A 24,094-nucleotide genomic window follows, 5' to 3' on the forward strand; every position below is an offset into this window, starting at 1 on the left:
TAATTTTATTTCATATTCATGTGTTTCCAATGGTTGATCTGACAAACTCTGTGACTTTTTCATGTAATAGCAGCATGGATTTCTGAAAACACAGGTTTGGGGGGTTTTGTTTCTTTGTTTGTTTATCTCTGCTCCTTTAATCTCAATAGCATATATCTATGAGATGGCTATGTGGAATTAGAGACAAGAACCAGGTCAGATGTGACTAAAGATTCCACCTCTTAAGTTTGATTAATTGATTTGAGAGAGGCTTTTCAGATCACTAATTAGAACACAATTTGGAGGTTCTGGAATCAATGAATAATGTCTGCTACAGGCATGGGATCAGAAAACAGATGTGGATTGTGTGAATAAATCCAAACCAAGTGAACAAGCCCTTGAGACTACAACCTATGACAATGCTCACCATCTAGAGATGGGATTTCATTCCCCTCTGTGCCAAAAGAGCTTATAGAAATTACATGTACACTAATCCTTAAATTTTTTACCCACAGGCTTTTGAAGATATATATATTGATCAGAGGAAGACTATTAAAGTCTTATTAGAATATGGTGACATGATCTTCACTTACATCTTTATTCTGGAAATGCTTCTAAAGTGGATGGCATACGGTTTTAAAGCCTATTTCACTAATGGCTGGTACCAACTAGACTTCATGGTTGTTATTGTACGTATTTTAAAGAAAAAATTGAAAGGCTATTTGATTTACTCTTCCTTCTTTACTCTGACTTACTCTTCCATTTACTTATGTCTTTCTTTTCCCTCTCTATATACATTTTCAGTCACCAACATCCCATATTTCTTCATATGTAATGCTTCACATCCATCCTTTTCTTTTCATTCTAAAATTTTAACAGTTCAGTACTTAACTCCTGATTCTTCTAATCATTGCCTATAAACCTGCTGCTAATTAGAATAGTCTTATTGCAGAATATCTTGAAAATATCAGCATTCTAAAATATTTAGATGGGTTCTACCTTTAAATCATACATTTAAAATTAGACTACTTATCATAACCTTCACCAGTACCACACTGATCCAAGCTACCAGAACTGCCCATTTGTATCACTGCAGTAGATTCCAAGCTGAGATCCTTGCTTCCACCACTGCACGCCTTTGTTCTACTCTCCACATAGCAACCACATATGTTGTACTGTTGTAAAATGAAACTCAGCTCAAGTAACTTTTCTTGAAATCCTCCAATAAACACCCCTCACTCATAGTAAAAGCTACAGTCTTTGCAATCAAAGGCCTACAAGTCTCTACATGATCCAGTCTTATGTCCTGCTACTCTCCCTTTCCCCCATCCTGGTCTATATACTGCTCCACCAGCACCGGAATTCTTGAAGTTCAAAAACCATGCCAAAATTACTTCTATCTTAGTGCCTTTGCACTTATTCTTCCTTCCACCTGAAATTTTTGCTGGCTCGCCTCATTTATGTCTGCTGAAAAGAAAGTGTTGAAGTTAGGTCTTTCTGCATTACCATATTTAAAACTGCAACCACTACAATACTCCTTTGTGCTTTCTCTGCTTTCTTCATTTCCTATTAATATTATATGGGGTTGGCCAAAAAGTTCCTTCGGTTTTAAGTAAAAATAAAAGACACATTTTTCATTTTCACCAAGAACTTTATTGAACAACATATTCACCCTTCTGTTCCACTACTTTCTGCCATTTTTCAGGCAACTTCATAATTCCATCTTCCCAAAACTTTTTATCTTTTTGAGCAAAGAACTGTTCTAGGTGCCTTTTACAGTCTTCCAGGGAACTGAAATATTTTCCATTAAGAGAATTTTGTAAAGACCAAAATAAATGGAAATCCAAAGGTGCAGTGTCTGGTGAATATAGCGGATGAATCAGAACTTCCCAGCCAAACCATAATAGTTTTTGTCTGGTCATCAAAGAAACATGTGGTCTTGCATTAAACTCATGGAAGATTATGCGTTTTTTGTTGACTAATTCCGGATGCTTTTTGCTGAGTGCTGCTTTCAGTTGGTCTAATTGGGAGGAGTACTTGTTGGAATTAATCGTTTGGTTTCCCAGAAGGAGCTCATAATAGAGGACTCCCTTCCAATCCCACCATATACACAACATCACCTTCTTTGGATGAAGACTGGACTTTGGTGTGGTTGGCGGTGGTTCATCACTTGCCCCACGATCTCCTCCATTCCACGTTATTGTACAGTAGCCACTTTTCATCGCCTGTCACAATTTTTTTTAAAAAACAGAATGTCTTCATTACATTTAAGTAGAGAATCGCATGCAGAAATACGGTCAAGAAGGTTTTTTTCGCTTAACTTATGTGGAACCCAAACATCAAAGTGATTCACATAACCAAGCTGGTGCAAATGATTTTCAGTGTTTGATTTGGATATTTTGAGTATGCCAGCTATCTCCCACATGGTATAACGCTGATTGTTCTCAATTAATGTCTCAATTTGACACTATCAACTTCATCTGGTCTACCCAACCATGGAACATCATCCAGCGAGAAATCTCCAGCACGCAAAACACTTTTGACACATTTGACCAGTCACAGCACCTTCTTCAAAAACTGCTAAATCTTTTTTTGCATTTCAGTTGCGTTTTTACCTTTCTTGAAATAAGAAAGCATAATATGCTGAAAATGTTGCTTCTTTTTTCCATCTTCAATATTAAAATGCTTACACAAAAATTCACCAATTTTGATAAGTTTTTAAAAAATGCACACAGATATGACAGCTGTCACAATACAATCTAACAAAATTGTTTCAAATGAAGTTAAAGACAACTAAGTGCTACTAGAGCCATCTTACAGAAAAAAACCAAACAAACCTTTTGGCCAGCCCAATATAATTTACTCACTGATTTTGCTTACTGAAAGATAAGCTCCATTAAGGCAAAATAGTTTCTCAGTTTGGTTCTCTCCTTATCCTATACAATTGTTATCCTAGAACAATTCATGTCACATATTAGGTGCTCAATAATTTTTCTTGAATGCACAAATGTCTCCCTATTCTATAAACAATGATTGAAGCTTCTCAGTCTTTAAATAATGACTTACAATATCTGACCTTTGTCTTCTAAATTAATTCTTGCAATTAACCTTCTACTTCAACCAAACCATACTACACCTGCAACCCACCTTCCTGTTTCCTGGTATTGTTCTTTTGAGTCCACATCCCTCCATGCTTATATAAATGATACCCTTACTTCAAAGTCCACTTCAAGATAATCTCTTTAGCATGGGGTAAAAGAGAGTAATTTTTTTCATTTATATTGCCTTGAAAATACAGAAAATATGAAGATACAACAAAAGTTAATCATAACTATACCACCTTGCTCAATCTCTGTTAATTTTTTAGAATTTGAATCATATTTATACATATATGTTTAGTTTAAAAAATCACCTTAGAATCTTGCTACATTTTTTGGTAATTAGTACTTGGACTTAACAGTATTCATTTCCTTCTTTATGCCTCTTCTCTGAAATCCTATTTTTTATATCATCTTAACCATCTTCATATTTAGATTCATATGTAAATATATTCCAAATTTTGTTTTAATGAATACATTGTGTACTATTACTATATTGCAAATAATCATGTAACTGATTCTTAATTTAATTTAAAAATAAAAAGTGGATATAAATATTAAGCCTTGACCATAAAGAATCTCAAATATACAAACTTTTGTTTATCTCGATAGCATATATTCCTATTACCAGAAAATAGTTTTATCTTTCTTTAAGTGATTTTAACACAGAATGATTTTCTTATATCTTTCTGTAGGTCATCATTAAGATATATTGAAATGTATATTAAAATATTTCATAAATTTCTTAGTAGGCTTTGACTGTATCTTTTCCATAATAAAAGTTTTTTACACATTGTTTTGATTAAAGTTAAAATTAAATTCTATTCACTTTTTTGATATACCCAGGTGTTTTGTCTTAGCTTAATAGGCAAATCTCGGGAAGAACTAAAACCACTTATTTCCATTAAATTCCTTCGAGCACTCAGAGTTCTATCTCAATTTGAAAGAATGAAGGTAAGAGAAAAGTTTCTAATCTGTAGGTTTTTATTTAGGATTAATAACTCTCCATAAATTAACAATCATGTTGTCTTCACATTTGTATCTTTAACAATATTAATACAAAAGTCTTACATATTACGAATTAAAAATACAGAAGAAAGGTTTATTAGTTATGCTTATTAACATTTTAGGCTTTTATTGCTCATAAGATACAAAAACTAATAAAGATAAGCAAAAAATTAATAGTTGAGAGAGAAAAAAGTAATAACCCACTGATACATAGAAGTATTAATGAAATGATGTCCATGTTAAAAATATAACTGATAGAAAATGAAATGTTGATCAGTTAGCTAACTTTTTTAAATTATAAGGACATCATACACACTTATTAATTTACCAAATGAAATAACAGTTTGAGTTTTAAAATAAATTCACTTTTAAGTCACACATCACAAATTATGAATTCTTGCCAGTCTTCTCTCTCTCACTCCCATGTTAAAACTTCTTCTGAACAATGTGAGGGAAACTAATAGATTGCACCATATAAAATGGCCAATGTTCAATCTTTGGGCCTATAATGGAAGTCCCATATGACTCAACCTAGAAGAAAAAGCAGAGTCTATGACCACCACAATTAGTATAATTATATAGCTATACAGTGATCAATTATATGCAGAAATGGGAGAGTAGTATTTTACCTTTTATTTCATAATCATACATTTATATTTCCTTGCATTTGTCATTTACATGGATTATTTAACATTAGCCTGCCTCTTTGACTAATACTATGGAATATCATATATCCAATGTAGGTGGAAACAATAAGAAACTTATTTATGTTTAAGCTGCATTGTTTTTATAGTTGATACATTGTATGTTACATTTAAACTGCCATTCATTAAGAAACTCAATACTTAAATTCCTTCCACTTGGCTAAAAAATAGATATTTATTTTTATTTCAAACTTTGAGTGATTATTATAAATCTAAACAGAAATATAAGTAATTTAAAAAATGTGTTTTACCTAAAACATACTTCCAAAATTTTAATAGTACCATCTTTATATGATTCAATATAATATGATTATGTGATACACAGTTGTGTATACATGTGTATGTTTTAAGTATGTTAATTGTATTTTAATATATATGCAAATGCATGATTGACAATATTTTTGTAATTAATATGAATCTGTGACTGGTCAACCTATTCTCCAAATACATTTGATGTGCTAATGTTGGGAAAGAAATATTTCATCATGTAGCAAATACAGAAAAATTCCAGTTATCATACACCTAGAAAACAAAAATTTTGAATATTAATTGTAATTTACATTATGACTTACGAAACACTTTATTAACAACGTTATGGAAGTCCACAAGGTGGTGATATTCCCCAGTGCTTTTAAACCAAAACAAGGAGGAAAATAAGCTGAAAAGGAGAAAATGATTGAAAAGATCTGTAAGATTCAGGAATGACAATACAGCCAAATTTCTAGCATAAATTCAGTTTAGTGATAAGATAATTTCATAGTATATTCTAGGGCTATAAACTACACATGGCCTATTAAAACATAAGGGCTGTGGGTAAGGGAAATGGAGAAATGTTGATCAAAGTGTCCAAACTTTCATTTATAAGATGAATAAGTTCTGGGGATCTAGTGTACAGTATGGTGACTACAGTTAGTAATACTGCATTGTATACTCGAAATTTTCTAAGAGAGTAGATCTTAAATGTTTCTCACCACATACCCGAAAAGATAATTATGTGAAGTGATGGATGTGTTAATTAGCTTGATTGTAGGAATCATTTCACAATTTATACATATATCAGGACATCACCTTGTACATCTTAAATTTACACAATTTTTGTAAATTATACCTAAATAAAGCAAAACACATGTACAGATATACACTAACACACAGAAATTAGATAATGAATGTAACTAGACTACTTTTCCTTATTTTAAAAAACGTTCTGGCATAATATCAGCGTTTCTTTATCCTAATAAATTTAGATACAAAGAGAAAAAAAAGTATCAAAATCAGCAAGTTTTCTGCCCTTGATTCACAGAAAAGTAGGAAGCGATTTGCTAGGGAAGCTGCCTCTCAAAAATCAAGTGCTGTTACTATTTGATGCCATTCATTAATTAGAATGGCAATGAGAGAGTAGCCATGGACAATTCGAGGTCAGGTAAATAATTATGTTTAGGTCAAGGTCAGATCCAGATCTTAAACTTCATCTCATCCTCTGGAAGTTCTGTAGCTGAATTAACTGAGTATATAAGGAAGCTAAGTGATTACAAAATTAATGTTTTATGTATTTAATAAGCTTCAGGTGCTCTTACTATTTAAATATTTGTTTCAACCATATCTATTGCTTTTATTCTTACATTTGTGTGTATTTTCTAATAGACATAGCATTTTTTTCATCAGAAGCATCAGTGGGCCTTTCAAAATATCTAAATGTCAACACAGGATCTGTGACTTAGTTTTAGAAGTAAAACTAAATGTAATTAAAAGCATAATTAAAAATCAAAATATTAATTCAAGGACAGAAATCTAAGGAATATAAGAAAGAAAGTATAGGCAAAAGGCTCCGTATCCAGTAATGGCTGAGGGAAGGGAAGGTTAGAATGGTAGAAAAGAGAAGGTTCCCTCAGGGAAAAAAAGAGAGAGAGAAAGAAGTGAGGTTGGGGAAAAGGAGTCAAAGTATAAATGATAAAGGAAAGATAAAGAGGTAGCAAAGATTGAAAATATTTTATTGGGTATAGCCACTGGTTTACATTCACCATAACAGCTTTAGTGGACTGATAAGAATAAAATTCTGAATGTATCAATAATATTTGAAGAATGAAGGAACTGAGGAAATGGAGACAGTGATCATAGATTATTGTTATATTTAAGTTTAGGCGGTAGATTCATTTCCCAAATGACCCACTCTGGAGTAGGTCACTAGAGACAGTGGTTCAGAGAGGAGATCTATGATTTTGAGAGGCACAGCTGCGCATTCAGTGTTTCTTGACACAATCTCTTGCCTTGGCTTCAAGAATCTACAATCTCTACAATCTCTTGGTCTTCCTCTTATTTTCCCTCCACTTCTTCACCATCTCCTTTATAGGCTAATCCTCCCTGAAGTTAGAATCCCCAAGATTAGATCCAGGCTTATTTCACTATCATTTATATGCTTTCTAAATAATCTCATACATATACACAGGTTCAGTTGTCTTGCCCATTTCTGGCACAATAGAGAAAATGGAAAAATGAGTTAAATAAGTGAAATAATTATGTATTCTAGTATTTATACCAATCAGCCCTGTTGTCTTTTAATATTTTTAGTACAAAAATTTTGAGAATATCTGGATTTTTAATATATATATTTTTAACATCTTTATTGGAGTATAACTGCTTTACAATGGTGTGTTAGTTTCTGCTTTATAACAAAGTGAATCAGCTATATGCATAAATATACCCCCATATCTCCTCCCTCTTCAACCTCCCTCCCACCCTCTCTATCCCACCCCTCTAGGTAGTCACAAAGCACCGAGCTGACCTCCCTGTGCTCTGCGGCTGCTTCCCATTAGCTATCTATTTTACATTTGGTAGTGTATATATGTCCATGCCACTGTCTCACTTCGTCCCATCTTACCCTTACCCCTCCCCATGTCCTCAAGTCCGTTCTCTACGTCTATGTCTTTATTCCTGTCCTGCCCCTAGGTTCATCAGAACCTTTTTTTTTTTTTTTTAGATTCCATATATATGTGTTAGTGTACGGTATTTGTTTTTCTCTTTCTGACTTACATCACTCTGTATGACAGACTCTAGGTCCATCCAGCACACTACAAATAACACAGTTTCGTTTCTTTTTATGACTGAGTAATATTCCATTGTATATATGTGCCACATCTTCTTTATCCATTCATCTGTCGATGGACACTTCAGTTGCTTCCATGTCCTGGCTATTGTAAATAGTGCTGCAATGAACATTGTGGTACATGACTCTGTTTTGAATTGTGGTTTTCTCAGGGTATATGCCCAGTAGTGGGATAGCTGGGTCCTATGGTAGTTCTATTTTTAGTTTTTTAAGGAACCTCCATACTGTTCTCCATAGTGGCTGTATCAATTTACATTCCCACCAACAATGCAAGATGTTGCCCTTTTCTCCACACCCTCTCCAGCCTTTATTGTTTGTAGATTTTTGATGGTGGCCATTCTGATTGGTGTGAGGTGATACCTCATTGTAGTCTTGATTTGCATTTCTCTCATGATTAGTGATGTTGAGCATCCTTTCATGTGTTTGTTGGCAATTTGTGTACCTTCTTTGCGAAATGTCTATTTAGATCTTCTGCCCATTTTTGGATTGGGTTGTTTGTTTTTTTGATATTGAGCTGCATGAGCTGCTTGTATATTTTGGAGATTAATCCCTTGTCAGTTGCTTCACTTGCAAATATTTTCTCCCATTCTGAGGGTTGACTTTTGTCTTGTTTATGGTTTCCTTTGCTGTGCAAAAACCTTTGTTTCATTAGGTCCCATTTGTTTATTTTTGTTTTTATTTCCATTTCTCTAGGAGGTGGGTCAAAAAGGATCTTGCTGTGATTTATTTCATAGAGTGTTCTGCCTATGTTTTCCTCTAAGAGTTTTAGTATCCAGCCTTACATTTAGGTCTTTAATCCGTTTTGAGTTTATTTTTGTTTATGGTGTTAGGGACTGTTCTAATTTCATTATTTTACATGTAGCTATCCAGTTTTCTCAGCACCACTTATTGAAGAGGCTGTCTTTTCTCCATTGTATATTCTTGACTCCTTTATCAAAGATAAGGTGACCCTATGTGCATGGGATTATCTCTGGGCTTTCTACCCTGTCCCATTGATCTATATTTCTGTTTTTGAGCCAGTACAATACTGTCTTGATTACAGTAACTTTGTAGTATAGTCTGAAGTCCAGGAGCCTGATTCCTCCAGCTCCATTTTTCTTTCTGAAGATTGCTTTGGCTGTTCGGAGTCTTTTGTGTTTCCATACAAATTGTGAAGTTTTTTGTTCTCATTCTGTGAAAAATGCCAATGGTAGTTTGACAGTGTTTGCAGCGAATCTGTAGATTGCTTTGGGTAGTGGAGTCATTTTCACAATCTTGATTCTTCCAATCCAACAACATAGTATATCTCTCCATTTGTTTGTACCATCTTTAATTTCTTTCATTGGCATCTGTAGTTTTCTGCATACAGGTCTTTTGTCTCCTTAGGTAGGTTTATTCCTAGGTATTTTATCTTTTTGTTGCAATGGTAAATGGGAGTGTTTCTGTAATTTCTCTTTCAGATTTTTCATCATTAGTGTATAGGAATGAAAGAGATTCCTGTGCATTAATTTGGTATCCTGCTACTTTATCAAATTCATTGATTAGCTCTAGAAGTTTTCTGGTAGCATCTTTAGGATTCTCTATGTATAGTATCATGTCATCTGCAAACAGTGACAGTTTTGCTTCTTCTTTTCCGATTTGGATTCCTTTTACTTCTTTTTCTTCTGTGATTGGTGTGGCTAAACCTTCCAAAACATTGAATAATAATGGTGAGAGTGGGCAACATTGTCTTGTTCCTGAACTTAGAGGAAATGCTTCCAGTTTTTCACCTTTGTGAACAATGTTTGCTGTGGGTTGGTCATATAATGGCCTTTATTATGTTGAGGTAAGTTCCCTCTATGTCTACTTTCTGGAGGATTTTCATCATAAATGGGTGTTGAATTTTGTTGAAAATTTTTTCTGCATCCATTGAGATTATCATATTGTTTTTCTCCCTCAGTTTGTTAATGTCATGTGTCACATTGATTGATTTGTGTATATTGAAGAATCCTTGCATTCCTGGGATAAACCCCACTTGATCATGGTGTATGATCCCTTTAATGTGCTGTTGGATTCTGTTTGCTAGTGTTTTGTTGAGGAGTTTTTCATCTATGTTCATCAGTGATACTGGCCTGTAGGTTTTTTTTGTGTGTGTGACTCCTTTGTCTGGTGTTGGTATCAGGGTGATGGTGGCCTCATAGAATGAGTTTGGGAGTGTTCCTCCCTCTGCTATATTTTGGAAAAGTTTGAGGATAGCTGTTAGCTCTTCTCTAAATGTTTGATAGAATTTGCCTGTGAAACTGTCTGGTCCTGGGCTTTGGTTATTGGAAGATTTTTAAACACAGTTTCAATTTCAGTGCTTGTGATTGGTCTGTTCATATTTTCTATTTCTTCCTGGTTGAGTCTTGGAAGGTTGGAAGTCTTGGAAGATTTCAATTTTCTTAAATTTACCAAGGCTTGACTTGTGACCCAAGATATGATCTATCCTGGAGAATGTTCCATGAGCACTTGAGAAGAAAGTGTTTTCTATTGTTTTTGGATGGAATATCCTATAAATATCAATTAAGTCCATCTTGTTTAATGTCTCATTTAAAGCTTGTGTTTCCTTATTTTCATTTTGGATGATCTGTCCATTGGTAAATGTGGGGTGTTATAGTCCCCTACTATGATTGTGTTATTGTCGATTTCCCCTTTTATGGCTGTTAGCATTTGCCTTGCGTATTGAGGTGCTCCTATGTTGGATGCATAAATATTTACAATTGTTATATCTTCTTCTTGGATTGATCCCTTGATCATTATGTAGTGTCCTTCTTTGTCTCTTGGAATAGTCTTTATTTTAAAGTCTATTTTGTCTGATATGAGAATTACTACTTCAGCTTTCTTTTGATCTCCATTTGCATGGAATATCTTTTTCCATCCCCTCACTTTCAGTCTGTATGTGTCCCTAGGTCTGAAGTGGATCTCTTGTAGACAGCATATGTACAGTCTTGTTTTTGTATCCATTCAGCCAGCCTATGTCTTTTGGTTGGAGCATTTAATCCTTTTACATTTAAGGTAATTATTGATATGTATGTTCTTATTACCATTTTCTTAATTGTTTTGGGTGTGTTTGTTTGTTTTTTGTTTTGTTTTTTGTTTTTTTGAGGTATGCGGGCCTCTCACTGTTGTGGCCTCTCCTGTTGCAGAGCACAGGCTCCAGATGCGCAGGCTCAGCGGCCATGGCTCATGGGCCTAGCCACTCCGCGGCATGTGGGATCTTCCCAGACCGGGGCACGAACCTGTGTCCCCTGCATCGGCAGGTGGACTCTCAACCACTGCGCCACCAGAGAAGCCCTGTATTTAATTTTTGATAGTTTGATTAACATGTGTCTTGGCATGTTTCTCCTTGGATTTATCCTGTATGGTACTCTCTGCACTTCCTGGACTTGAATGACAATTTCCTTCCCTGTATTAGGGAAGTTTTCAACTATAATCTCTTCAAATATTTTCTCAGTTCCTTTCTTTTTTTCTTCTTCTTCTAGGACCCCTATAATTCAAATGTTGGTGCATTTAATTTTGTCCCAGAAGTATCTGTGACCGTCCTCAATTCTTTTCATTCTTTTTTCTTTATTCTACTCTGTAGTTATTTCCACTATTTTATATTCCAGGTTACTTATCCATTCTTCTGTCTCAGTGATTCTGCTATTGATTCTTTCTAGAGAATTTGTAATTTCATTTATTGTGTTGTTCATCACTGTTTGTTTGCTCTTTAGTTCTTCTAGGTCCTTGTTAAACGTTTCTTGTATTTTCTCTATTCTATTTCCAAGATTTTGGATCATCTTTACTATCTTTACTCTGAATTCTTTTTCAGGTAGACTGCCTATTTCCTCTTCATTTGTTTTGTCTGGTGGGTTTTTACTTTGCTCCTTCATCTGCTGAGTATTTCTCTGTCTTCTCATTTTGCTTAACTTACTGTGTTTGGGGTCTCCTTTTCACATGGTTCAGGTTTGTAGGTCCTGTTGTTTTTGATGTCTACCCCAAGTGGGTGAGGTTGGTTCAGTGGATTGTGTAGGCTTCCTGATGGAGGGAACTGGTGCCTGAGTTTTGGTGGATGAGGCTGGATCTTGTCTTTCTGGTGGGCAGAAACACATCTGTTGTTGTGTTTTGGGGTTTCTGTGAACTTATTATGACTTTAGGCAGCCTCTCTGCTAATTGGTGGGGTTGTGTTTCTGTCTTGCTAGTTGTTTGGCATGTGGTGTCCAGCAGTGGAGCTTCCTGGTCGTTGAGTGGAGCTGGGTCTTAGCATTGAGATGGAGATCTTTGGGAGACATCTCACCAACTGATATTATGTGGGGCCAGGAGGTCTCTGGTAATCCATTGTCCTGAACTTGGCTCTCCCACTTCCAATGCTCAGGCCTGACACCCAGCCGGAGCACCACGACCCTGTCAGCCACACTGTATTCAAAATGTGATCTTAAGACCAGCACATGGTTATCATGTGGCAGCTTGTTAAAACTCGAACATTTCAATCTTTCTTTTCTTCTCTTTTCTTTTCTTTTCGTTTCTTCTCTTCTCTTCTTTTCTCTTCTCTTCTCTCTCTCTCTTTCTTTCATCAACCACTCTGATTGTTTTAGTTCTACTGCAGGCATTTTACTCCTCACATTTAATAAACCAGGACCTCACTTCTTCCCTTCCAAGGGTCGTGTTGGGTGAAGCTGTGCTGGGCTGACCTAGTTGGGGTTCAGAAGCCCTCAGGACCTATTATATTCTTCCAGCCTCTCTCTAATTCTTAGAAATCCAGCCCCCTCAACCTGTCTGCCACTCCCTCAAGGCAGGCCTATCTTCTAAAGCTAAGACATTTCCTTTCTCCTCCACAGTTAAAACTTTCCAGAAAGATCAGCAATCTGAGGCTGGTATCATCTAATTAGCACTGAAATTGCTCAGGCAGTAGGCAGCAGGACAGTCTGGGCAGGTGTGGGTGGTGAGGTAACTTGGGGTGCACTGAGGCTGACACTAGAGCACAGGCTCATGGCCTTTAATATATATTTTTAATTGAAATTTGTTTTTTAGGTTATTCAAATACCAGATGTGATCTATTAAATCTTTAAAGATGGTCTTTTTTGTTGTTATTTCAATATGACATTACATTAATAAATATTTCCAATTTAATTAAAACACTTTCACATTTCTTACCTAAAGTTTACATGTTTGTTTTTTATATGCCAGGTGGTAGTGAGAGCTTTGGTAAAAACAACTTTACCCACATGGAATGTGTTACTGGTCTGCCTTATGATCTGGCTGGCTTTTAGCATCATAGGAGTACACTTATTTGCTGGCACGTTCTATGAATGCATTGACCCAACAAGTGGAGAAAGGTTTCCTATATCTGAAGTCATGAATAGAAGTCAATGTGAAAGCCTTGTGTTTAATGAATCCATGCCATGGGAGAATGCAAAACTGAACTTTGATAATGTTGGAATCAGTTTCCTTTCACTGCTTCAAGTAGTAAGTACATGTTTGAATTTGTGAATTACATGTTCATTCATATTGTATGTGAACATAAAGGACAAAATGTGGGTGCTTAATAAAGTTGGTTTTAAATTATTTTAGCAATTATTAGTTAGTAGATACATGTTATGGGACATACTATACTAAGCTCATTTAGAAAGACAAAAGTCCTTGCTCTGTTGGGAGAAGGAAGTGGAAATAAAGGTAGGACTAACGGAGGAAATGACAGGTACTGGCCAAAGCTATTTCCTCCACCACTGATGAGATAATAGGTTCACAATTTTTGATCTAACTCAGATTACTGCTATTTTGTTTCTACTTAGTGCTTTGAGGAATGGCTACTTGGTCCCCCAATATCTAGCAGATATAAGGTGGTGAATAATTCCTGTCTTACCTCTGTCATAGTAAAGCACACATACAGCAGTTACAACTAACTATGACGCTTGGGCAGCGTGTATTTATTTACCATTTATCTATCTATCTAACCAGTGCTCTCTCTCTCTCTTTTTATTAATACTATCTTAAAATATTTTAAGTTATTAACTACAATTAAGCTAAGTAGTTTTAAATAGTTGTTAATAGACAGTATAAATGTAAAAATGAAAGTGGTAAAGATCTCAATTACACAGTATATTGAAGTGTGGTCAGCCTTACTAATCAAATGCTTTACTGTATTAATAACAGATTGAGTTTTAATTTTTATTTGCCACAAAGCATAAGATTTCCATAAAAATTAAATACATGCCATTTTTACAGGCCACATTTAATGGATGGATCACTATTATGAATTCAGCAGTTGATTCTATTGGTGTAAGTACAATATAATCCTAGAGCCACTGTTAAGGTTCACACAAAGTCATTTTTGCAATTCAAGGACAGGACACAAGCAATAATTGAGTAATTAACATGGTAAAAGCAAATGCTTATGCTAGATAGAAATTAAATACATTTCAGATTGAATATTTCATGAACAATGAACTCCTTCCAGGATTATATACAATGGTTGAGGCCAAACAGACCCATTTGAAGGATTATCATAACAATGATTAAACCAATGCAATAAACTTTAAAATTCAAATAAAAGCCATGATATCTCTTCACCAAAGACCAAGGAGGAAATATTGCCTCAAGTATCACTGTTGTATTTTTTTTGTCATAAATTATTTTCTAAGTCTTAAAAGGTCAGTATAAATATTTTGCTTATTTTCTCACTTTTTATTTTATTTTTAAAAACAATTTTTTCAGAGAAATTTTAGATCTACAGCAAAATTGAGAGGGAGGTACAGAGATTTCCCATATACCCCTGCTCTCACACATGCACACCTCTCCATTATTGACGTTCCTCACCACAGTGCTGCATTTTTTACCAAAGACGAACCTACATTGACACATCATAATCACCCAATGTTCATAGTTCATAGGGTTCACTCAGTGTTGTACATTCTATGGGTTTGGACAAATGTATAATAACATATACCCTTCGTTATAATATCATACAGAGTATTTTCACTGCCCTAAAAATCCTCTATGTTCTGCCTTATTTCGCTTATTTTTTAACTTAACTTTTAGGTAGATATGCAGCCTAATTTTGAAGACAACATCTACATGTGTTGTTACTTTATTGACTTCATTATCATTGGATTATTTCTTCCTCTGAGTATGTTGATTGGTGCTATTATTGCTAATTTCAACAAACATAAAGTAAAGATAAGTATAAATATTCTTTGTTCATCAATGTCCGAGGGGAAAAAAATGTCCTGCTTCAAATAATTGGTTTTGGATCCAGCTTAATATTGTTTTTATTTGGTACTTATCTTTAAAAAAATGATTGATGTTCCTGCAGATTGATGGATATTGCTGAAATGTTCACTTTTACGTTGTTTTCTATACTTAAATAAGCACAGACAAGATTAAAAGTTAAAAATTACAAATGTTTCTGTATATGGGTTTGTAAATAATGACATGCTGAAAAATAACATTGTTATGCATCTGCACAAATATCTGAAGATGTTCAAGAAAAATAAACCACACTTTTTTACTCTCTGATATACTCAAAGCTTTCAGAGTCATAACCAGCAGAGACATCTTTGTCGGTTGAAATAGCTTTTTCTGCTAGAAGTAGAGTCATAAATCCTAACTACATGACCTAAATAGGAGTGCTCAAAACAAATAAGAGAGAATTCAGAGGCAGAATTGAACAACCCATGTTTGGTGCCATCTCCACACAAAGACCCCCTTCAGGGCTTCTATTAATACAAATGTCTCAAAAGTCATATAAGTTCACTTATTTTAACCTCAGGGCCCTACTTTCTATTAGGTGTAGGAATGCCTTATGGCAAATCAAAGAAAAGAAGAGTTTAATCTTGAAATTCCATCTTTGGCCATGTCATCAAAGTTTAACCACATGCAGAATCTGGTAAACAAACCACTCTGAGTCTGCACTAATTAGATGGGATTAGAAAGATCAGTGGTCAAATGAAATATTCATTGGATTGGATGCTTCATCTTCCTAGGGATTTCAACCTAATGGGATGATATCCTAGGATTTGCTTCTGGACTTCAAACTGATGACCCCTGTCAATTTTAAGTGAGCAAGTCCTGCCATGGGCAGTAACAATTCCTAATTCCTAGATTAACACATTAAATGTTCACCTCTTATTCACTTTGCATATTCTGTATAAGATACTGAAATTAGCACTAGAAACACAAAGATGAATAATCCCTAGAAGGTTCAATGAAGAGGTAAGCACTGGTGCTTTTTGAATAATAGTGAAAACTATCTTCTAATAGTATTTGGAAAATTAAGTAACGTATGAACATATAAAAACACATATATGACCAATTATATTTTTTCCTGATTATTAAAAGGTACAAACCAGCTTTACCTTTAGCTTTTTAGTTCAACTTTTCTTAGTCATCTTTCCAGATATCCTCTGCTGTTTCTCCTTTGTCTCTAACAAGAGGTCGGCCTCAGTAACTAAAAAGTTAAAATAGGGTTGACTACCCACAGGAAAGTTCATCAAAAGATAATTATCAATCATTTCCAGTGTATACTCTGTGTTTTGTATGAATTTTTGTGCAGAAGGTCAGACATGTTTAAACATGATTTAGTTCATTGCAGTTAAGCCTTTTTTAAAGGATTAAATCAATAATTGCCAAGCTTTCGAAAACGCATATTAATGTAAGATGAAATTTGGATTAAATATGATCTTAATATCTTTTTCTTTCCTTTATTTACCTGGGAGGCTCAAATATCTTTATAACAGTAAAACAGAAGAAACAATACCATGCACTGAAGAGGCTGATGTGTGAAGTCTCTCAAAAACCAGTACCTCGCCCAGGAGTAAGGAAATACCTAGATTTTTTTTTAAGTTCTGAAAAAGTTTCCTTTATATATTCTCTCTTACAAATGAAGATGTGTTTTTAAAATTCTTAACAACAAATGCTTTTGACAAAATTTTTAAAATATAGTCTTTGAAAGAGCTTTTGATGGTCTTTCTGTTTGCTTTTACTCTGTGCTATAGTTATTGCTTGGTAAAAACTTAGTCTTCAGTTATTTTCCTATTTATGCTGGGAGGGAAGCTGTAAATCTAAAGACAATATGTCTGTATAAATATCTTATTAATAAAAATATTACACCTTTTTTCTTTACACACAGAACAAATTCCAAGGATTTGTCTTTGACTTGGTAACAAATCAAGTTTTTAATATCATCATCATGGTTCTTATATTTTTCCAAGCAATAACCATTATGATACAAAGTGATGAACAGAACCCCAAAATTGACATTGCTGTCTACTGGATTAACTCAGTTTTGGTTACACTGTACACTGGAGAATGTGTACTAAAGCTCATCGTTTTCCATTATAACTATTTCACCAATGGATGGAACATTTTTGATTTTATGGTGGTTGTTTTCTCTACGACAGGTAAGATTTTGTTTAGTCAAATTTTCATTTGTAATAATATTAATTCAGGCAAGCTCTTAGAGTAAATATCTCCTGAGATATAGTCTCTTAATAAGCAAAACAGGTAGGGATCCTTTTTATTTCCAGCAGGAATGCCTTACATTTTTACATTCATACATGTACACATGCCTGACAGATATAAGATATTAAAAATACTTTCTGAATTAATACATAGACTTTACTTCACAGACCACCATATAAATGCTTAATTACCCCTTCAGTATATCACATACATTATTTTTCTAAGATGACACTAGAAGGACCTTTATGTCTTAGCATGATATAACCTTTCAAACTCATTATTGTTCCCTTTCCTCTAATCTCTAAAACTGTTTGCTACTTTCACAACACTAGAGTTTTAGGGTTTAATGAATTTGTTACAAGTTTTCTCTTACTCTGGAGATCCCAGTCCTTTATTTAACAAATATACTTGATTACCCTCTTTTTGAATATATGTTATGCTGTTTGCAAAGAATTCAGTTACAAACAAAGTAGGCATAATTCCTGTATATACATAGTTTATAATCTATCAAGGGATGCAGATAATTAAACAGTACATGTTAATGTTGTGCTATTAAGGTTATGATAAGGGAAGAAGCATGGGGTGCCACAACAGCACAACAGAGCAAGGAGCACCTAATCAGTAAGTAGAGATCAGAGAAAACTTCACGGAAGAAGCAAAAATCTAAATAGAGACCCATTGGATAAGGAGGTAGCCAAGAATCTAAGATAAAAGTGTTTTAGGCAGAGAAAAGTTTGTTTATTGTCTGCCTCCCATAAGACACATACTATAATGTTATCTCCATAAGAGTAGAAACAATATTTAATGTTATTGTCAAGTACTATTCTATGCAGTCAGTAGTGAAAAATGTAGATAAACTGCTCAGTTGTGCTCCCAGAAAATTCATTCATCAGCTGGTAGTAGAGGCAGTGCAGCTAATATTGATAGACAAGTACAAGAAGCTTGCTAGAAAAGTATGTAAAGTCAGGAAAGGGCTGATAGGAAGAAAACAGAGGAAAACAGAATTAAAGAGCCCCATGAGATTGAAATGAGAGTTACTGAATCAGACATCTAGAAGGAGAGGAAATTGCAGTCCGAGATAAAGATGTTTGAATTTGAGATCTCAGAAGGTCAGGTATCCTGGGTGCAGAATGTGGCCATAGATGGGTGTGTCTACAGTAAAATGATGGAGATTATTAAAATTTAAGAAAGCCAAATACTGGAGGGCTAGCCTTTCAATGGGTTGTTGATGGTAGGTGCTGGGGTGGAAAGGGTGACAGTGAGCCATGTACCAAAGTCTCCAATGAATATGAGTGAGGGAGAATGAATAGATCATAGAACCAAGGAATGGTAGGAGATGGTAGAGTTGAATGTCATGGTCCACAAACTCAAAAATTTCTTTTTTGTTTATAAAATTAATGGGAAGGAAAAGTATCTGAAAATCACATTGGAAAGAGGGAAAGATGCTTGCTTGTTCCATCTTTCTACCCTGAGAAATGTGGAATGGGAAAGAGTGAGTTATCTGTGCTTGAGAATGTTGCAAGGGAAATAGTGTCCTCAAGATAGAGTCAGCTTTTAGATAAGAAAGGAAGTGAAGAAAATTTAGTGATGAAGAAGTAAAAATGTGTTTATAATTAAGTAGGGAAACCTCCTGCATAATGGAAGCGTTTGAGAGACTGAGGAGAAATGAAAATTTGAGTCAGAGTAGAAAGTTCACTAAAGCACTGTGGAAATGAGGGTATATGTAAGATAGAACGTCAGAGAGAATGCCATCATTGACAGTGACCAAATTAACAGAAATGTGAGACATGATCCTTCCAGATTCAGCAAACATACCATCTCATTTAGAAGTTTCATGGGATTTTCCCCTTCTCCACCTTCTCAACTCAGAATGAACCACACCCTCTCCAGTACTTTCAGAGAGCATCCCTTATGTTTTTTATGGTAATTATAATTTCACCTTGCTCTATAGTTATATATCTCCCTCTCATAGTGCCATCATCCTCCCACCATTGCCAGAAAGAAAAGTTCTTGGCGAAGACTCATTTATTCAATTCACATTTAAAGCTCCTAAGGTCCCAGATACTATTTATGAAGTCAATAAATCAAATTATAATCTGTGATCACTGAATACAAAATATTTTTTAAACTGTGTTTATCCACTAGGTCTTTCTGCCTTGCATTATAGTTAGTTTAAATATCTACCTCTACTCCCTAGGTTATAGGGTCTTTGAGGATAGGAGTCATGTCACTCATCTCCGCATATTTTCTTGACACCTTTATGAGGTATCCAATAAAGGTTAGGTTGAATTAAATTTCTTGATCTAACTGCAATCAGGAAAAAAAATATGACTACTGTCCTATATTATGAATTCATGCCATCTGTGACTCCAGAAGTGCTTGATCTGTAATACTCTGAAAATGATGGTAGAAATAATTCTCTTCCAAATTTTGTTAGACACTCTGAGCATTGCCACAATTAGTATTTGGCTAACCCAGACTTTCAATATGTGCTAAATGTTATACGGGATTAATTACCTTAACATATAGAAGAAAACCAAAGAAATGTAAAATAATTTATATTCCTCTAAATAATTGTATTGCCTGCTTTATCTTTTCCTACACCAAGGACTATTTCTGCCTCTGATGGTGGGATATTACCTTGTACCTCCTTCCCTTGTGCAACTGATACTTCTCTCACGGATCATCCACATCCTGCGTCCTGAGAAAGGACCAAAAGTGTTCCATGATCTGTTGCTTCCTTTGGTGCTGTCCCTCCCCGCATTGTTGAACATCAGTCTCCTCATCTTCCTGATCATGTTCGTCTACGCCATCTTTGGAATGTACAATTTTGCCTATGTTAAAAAGGAAGCTGGAATTAATGATGTGTCCAACTTTGAAACCTTTGGCAGCAGTATGCTCTGTCTTTTCCAAGTTACAATATTTGCTGGTTGGGACGGGATGCTCAATGCAATTTTCAACAGTAAATGGTCTGACTGTGATCCTGATAAAATTAACCCTGGGACTCAGGTTAGAGGAGACTGTGGTAACCCCTTTGTTGGGATTGTTTATTTTGTCAGTTACATCCTCATATCATGGCTGATCATTGTAAACATGTACATTGTTGTTGTCATGGAGTTTTTAAATATTGCTTCTAAGAAAAAAGCCAAGACATTGAGTGAAGATGATTTTAGGAAATTTTTTCAGGTATGGAAGAGGTTTGATCCTGATAGAACCCAGTATATAGACTCTAGCAAGCTTTCAGACTTTGCAGCTGCTCTTCATCCTCCTCTTTTCATGGCAAAACCAAACAAGGGCCAGATCGTTGCCATGGATCTTCCCATGGCTGTCGGGGACAGAGTTCATTGCCTTGACATCCTACTCGCTTTAACAAAGCGAGTTATGAGTCAAGATGTAAGCATGGAGAAAGTTCTTTCAGAGGTGGAATCTGGATTTATGTTAGCCAACCCTTTTAAGATCACATACGAGCCAATTACAACTACTCTGAAACGAAAACAAGAGGCAGTCTCAGCAACCATCATTCAGCGTGCTTATAGAAGTTACCGTTTGAGGCAAAATGACAAGAAAACATCAGATATTCATATGATAGATGGGGACGTGGAAGTTCAGGCTATCAAAGAAGGTTCATATTTTGACAAAACTGAGGGAAAGTCAACTATTTAAAGCCAGATCTAATCCCACTCACTACCTTTTCACCTTCTTTACATATTCCCCAAATGTTAAAAGTTTAGATCAGAAATAAAAGCAAAGATCAGAGAAACTAAAGATTTCACTTAAAAATCAATTGTTTACAACCCATGGAAGATAAGCTTGTGCTCACAAGATCCCACGTCCAATTCACTTTTACCCCTGTATATTCAGTCTGACCAAGACAACCCCTTGATATTACTGCAGAGTTAAATCCGGTTAAAACTGTTGTTTAATAATCCAATACTTGTTTTCTCTATATGGCTTATATGCAGTGTGCTTCTTCTGGAGGGTTGGGGGAGGTAGTAGCAGAAATTAGTAGCCGAAGGAGCTTACTTATACATTTTATGTCTACTTTAACTTGATGGGATTCAAGTCACTACTAATGGGACTTAATTACAAATAAACAAGTACTTTCTTAAAGTGGGATGGTATTTTAAAAAATAGTACAATGCTACAGGCCATTAAATCATAAACTTGCCTAGGCCGATGCCAATCAGGGGAAGAGGAAAGGCAGTTCTTAGAAAGTGTCTCTGAGATTAATCAAAGAGACTCTTGGGCTGATTCAAACCACTTTTGAAAACGATTGATTAGAGCCTAGGTTTTGTTTTTGATTGTTTTGGTTTTATTTATTTTTGGTTTGTGAATTAATGTTGTTTCATTGTTCTTGGATTCCTGGTTTCTCATCTTTTTGGCTAGTTCCAGCTAAGGACCATTCTCTCTTTAAGAGAATGAGTTCCTAGAACAATCAGCATAAAGGGAGCTACAGTTATAGCCTACATTTTCTAATTTTTCTCATTTCTCCTTGGGAAACTGTGGCCACTTTGTAGTACTTTTCACTGCACTTCATGGATTTTTATAACTTTCAGAAAGAAAATGATCACTAAAACTGTGTGGACTCTGAACTAGGAGATCAAAGTGTGAGTTTGCTGTTTGTGGTGTTTTATAACATCAGTGTATGCAACTTAGTTTCCACTTTCACATTTATCTTTCCAAGTTTTCTGTTTTGTTTTGTGTTTATTTCATCACATACATAATTACTATGTAAAATGTTTTATGTTTGAAAAACTTTAAAATCCTAAGCATTAATTTTCACTAGTAAGATAGGCACAAATTATTGTTTTGATGTAATCATAAAATGCAGTCTCTTGCATCCCTGTAGTTTGAGATTCAGATATTTATTCTATTTGTGTGATGATTGATTTCAGTGTGCCTACAAAGCCCTAAAGGATTCAGAAGGAAAATATGTATACTGATGACTTAATGAAAAGCTTTAAATATGTTGTATGACATTCAATATCACTTAAATATCAGTAATTGTATTTTATTATGAATGCATGATCTTGATTGAGCCTTAACTATTATAATCTATTTCTGCTCCTCAGAAATGTATTAACCTGACCAAGATGCCTTTGGGGGATCCCCTAAGCAAATGTAATTTCAGAGTTCTGTTTCTTACTATAAATGTTGCTTCCCTCTCTCCTCCTGTTCTCCATCATGTGATGGGGACCAGTGAGGAATCAGTGTTAATTTGGTGACATGGTGACAGCTGGTGCTTTATTTAAGCTTCTCAATTTTCTATTTCTTGGAAATGCTTTAATGTGGAAACTGCTTCAAATATTTAAACTGAATCTAAGCTTGCTTCTGTAAATTCCATAAAGACTATGAACTGATTTTAGTTCGAAAATGATATCTTTTAATTGTAAATCGTGTTTGCCACTAACCTTCCGAAAGCTATGTAAAGAACTATTTTTAACAAATCTTACAACATATTTTACTTTTTAGATACTTAAGAAAATAGTAAATACAACTTGTTAACCAAGGTAAGCTTTGGTTCTTTTTCTTTCGTAAATTAGGTTGGCAACTTTGTGTAATAAGAACTTTTTTAAAATGAGCCTTACATTAAAGCTTATTCATTCAGGTTCAAAGTTCGAAACTGGAAATATTTTTGCTTCGTTTGGATTAACTTAATTTTGTAAAATAAATATTAGTAAGCTTACCAGAGATCCTTACAAACTGAAAAATGTAAAAAGCACTCCTCTTAGCAAAATCCGAAGTTTACTGGATATATCTCCATATTTTTAGAAGTTGCTATACGGAAGATAATGCTGAAATTAAATTTATTGTTATGCTAATATTTATCAATACCTGCTTCTTTAAAATTTTTCTTTCTGCTTCTTTAATAAATATAATTCACTTTAATATGGTTTTTAAAATGTTGGAAATAGCTACAATTTATTGAGCAGACTGTTAAGCCCAGCCTTGTGCTAAGTATTTACCATGCATGAACTCAGCATTCACAACTCATGAAGCAATGATAATTCTCATTTTATAGATGAAAAAACTCAGGCTTAGAAGGGTTATAAGGGCTTTTATATGACACAGAACTTGTAATTAACATGGCCAGGAATGCAAACCAGGGCTAGTTTCAGAGCCTGAATAGTAAACCACTCTGTATGACACCTGTCTAGTAATAAATGACCTGGGTAAAGACAAAGGAAGTTTAAGATAAATTGTATTTTTGTGCAGAGATAAGGAATCTTTTTCCCTCCCTCTCCTCTCGCCCTCTCCCCCACCCCTCTCTCTCCCTCTCTCTCTCTCCCTTTCTCCCTCTCTCCTTCTCTCCCCAACATCCAGCCCCCCACCACCACTGCCCACACCCCACCCCCGTGGAAGGAATTTTAAAAGTCATGACCACTTCTGGAAAAAGGAAAGGCACAAGGGATGAAACTATAGAAGTTTTTTTCATTCAATATTTATTGAATACTAGATACTAGAGATAAACCCAGAGCCTGGATAGATATACATACATATACACATAGATACATACAAAGATAAATATGAAACTAAAGAATTTATTGGCTGCCAGGGGAAACATAACTATTCAGCTGGATATATAATATATGGTAAGTTTTATACTATTTCATATAACCTGTAATATATATATACAGGAAGGAATGATGGATTCTACATTAGAAATTACAGGTGATATTAATAAAATGAGCCCCTGAAGAAAAAGAAAGATTTTATCAGTTAGAGAAAAAGGTAACTGTATTCAACACAGAGACACTTTTAAGGAGAGG

The 24,094-nt window shown here is 34.8% G+C and overlaps 1 protein-coding gene across 5 annotated transcripts in view; it reads left to right on the forward strand.

Moving 5' to 3' along the window:
- Positions 1 to 23,156, forward strand: part of SCN7A (sodium voltage-gated channel alpha subunit 7) — an 87,008-nt gene extending 63,852 nt beyond the window's left edge. For 3 of the 5 annotated variants that reach the window (XM_060302315.1, XM_060302320.1, XM_060302317.1), the window contains exons 18-25: positions 495 to 668; positions 3,924 to 4,031; positions 13,053 to 13,331; positions 14,091 to 14,144; positions 14,904 to 15,041; positions 16,573 to 16,677; positions 16,993 to 17,263; positions 19,933 to 23,156. In XM_060302315.1, the coding sequence (XP_060158298.1) occupies positions 495 to 668; positions 3,924 to 4,031; positions 13,053 to 13,331; positions 14,091 to 14,144; positions 14,904 to 15,041; positions 16,573 to 16,677; positions 16,993 to 17,263; positions 19,933 to 20,987 (2,184 nt within the window). In that variant the 3' untranslated portion in view covers positions 20,988 to 23,156. The remainder of the gene's footprint in view (positions 1 to 494; positions 669 to 3,923; positions 4,032 to 13,052; positions 13,332 to 14,090; positions 14,145 to 14,903; positions 15,042 to 16,572; positions 16,678 to 16,992; positions 17,264 to 19,932) is intronic. The other 2 variants (XM_060302318.1, XM_060302319.1) reach the window with 2 other exon arrangements.
- The last annotated feature ends 938 nt before the right edge of the window (positions 23,157 to 24,094 follow it).

Source organism: Globicephala melas, chromosome 7 (assembly GCF_963455315.2).
Source record: "Globicephala melas chromosome 7, mGloMel1.2, whole genome shotgun sequence".
In the NCBI taxonomy this organism is placed as follows: Eukaryota; Metazoa; Chordata; class Mammalia; order Artiodactyla; family Delphinidae; genus Globicephala; species Globicephala melas.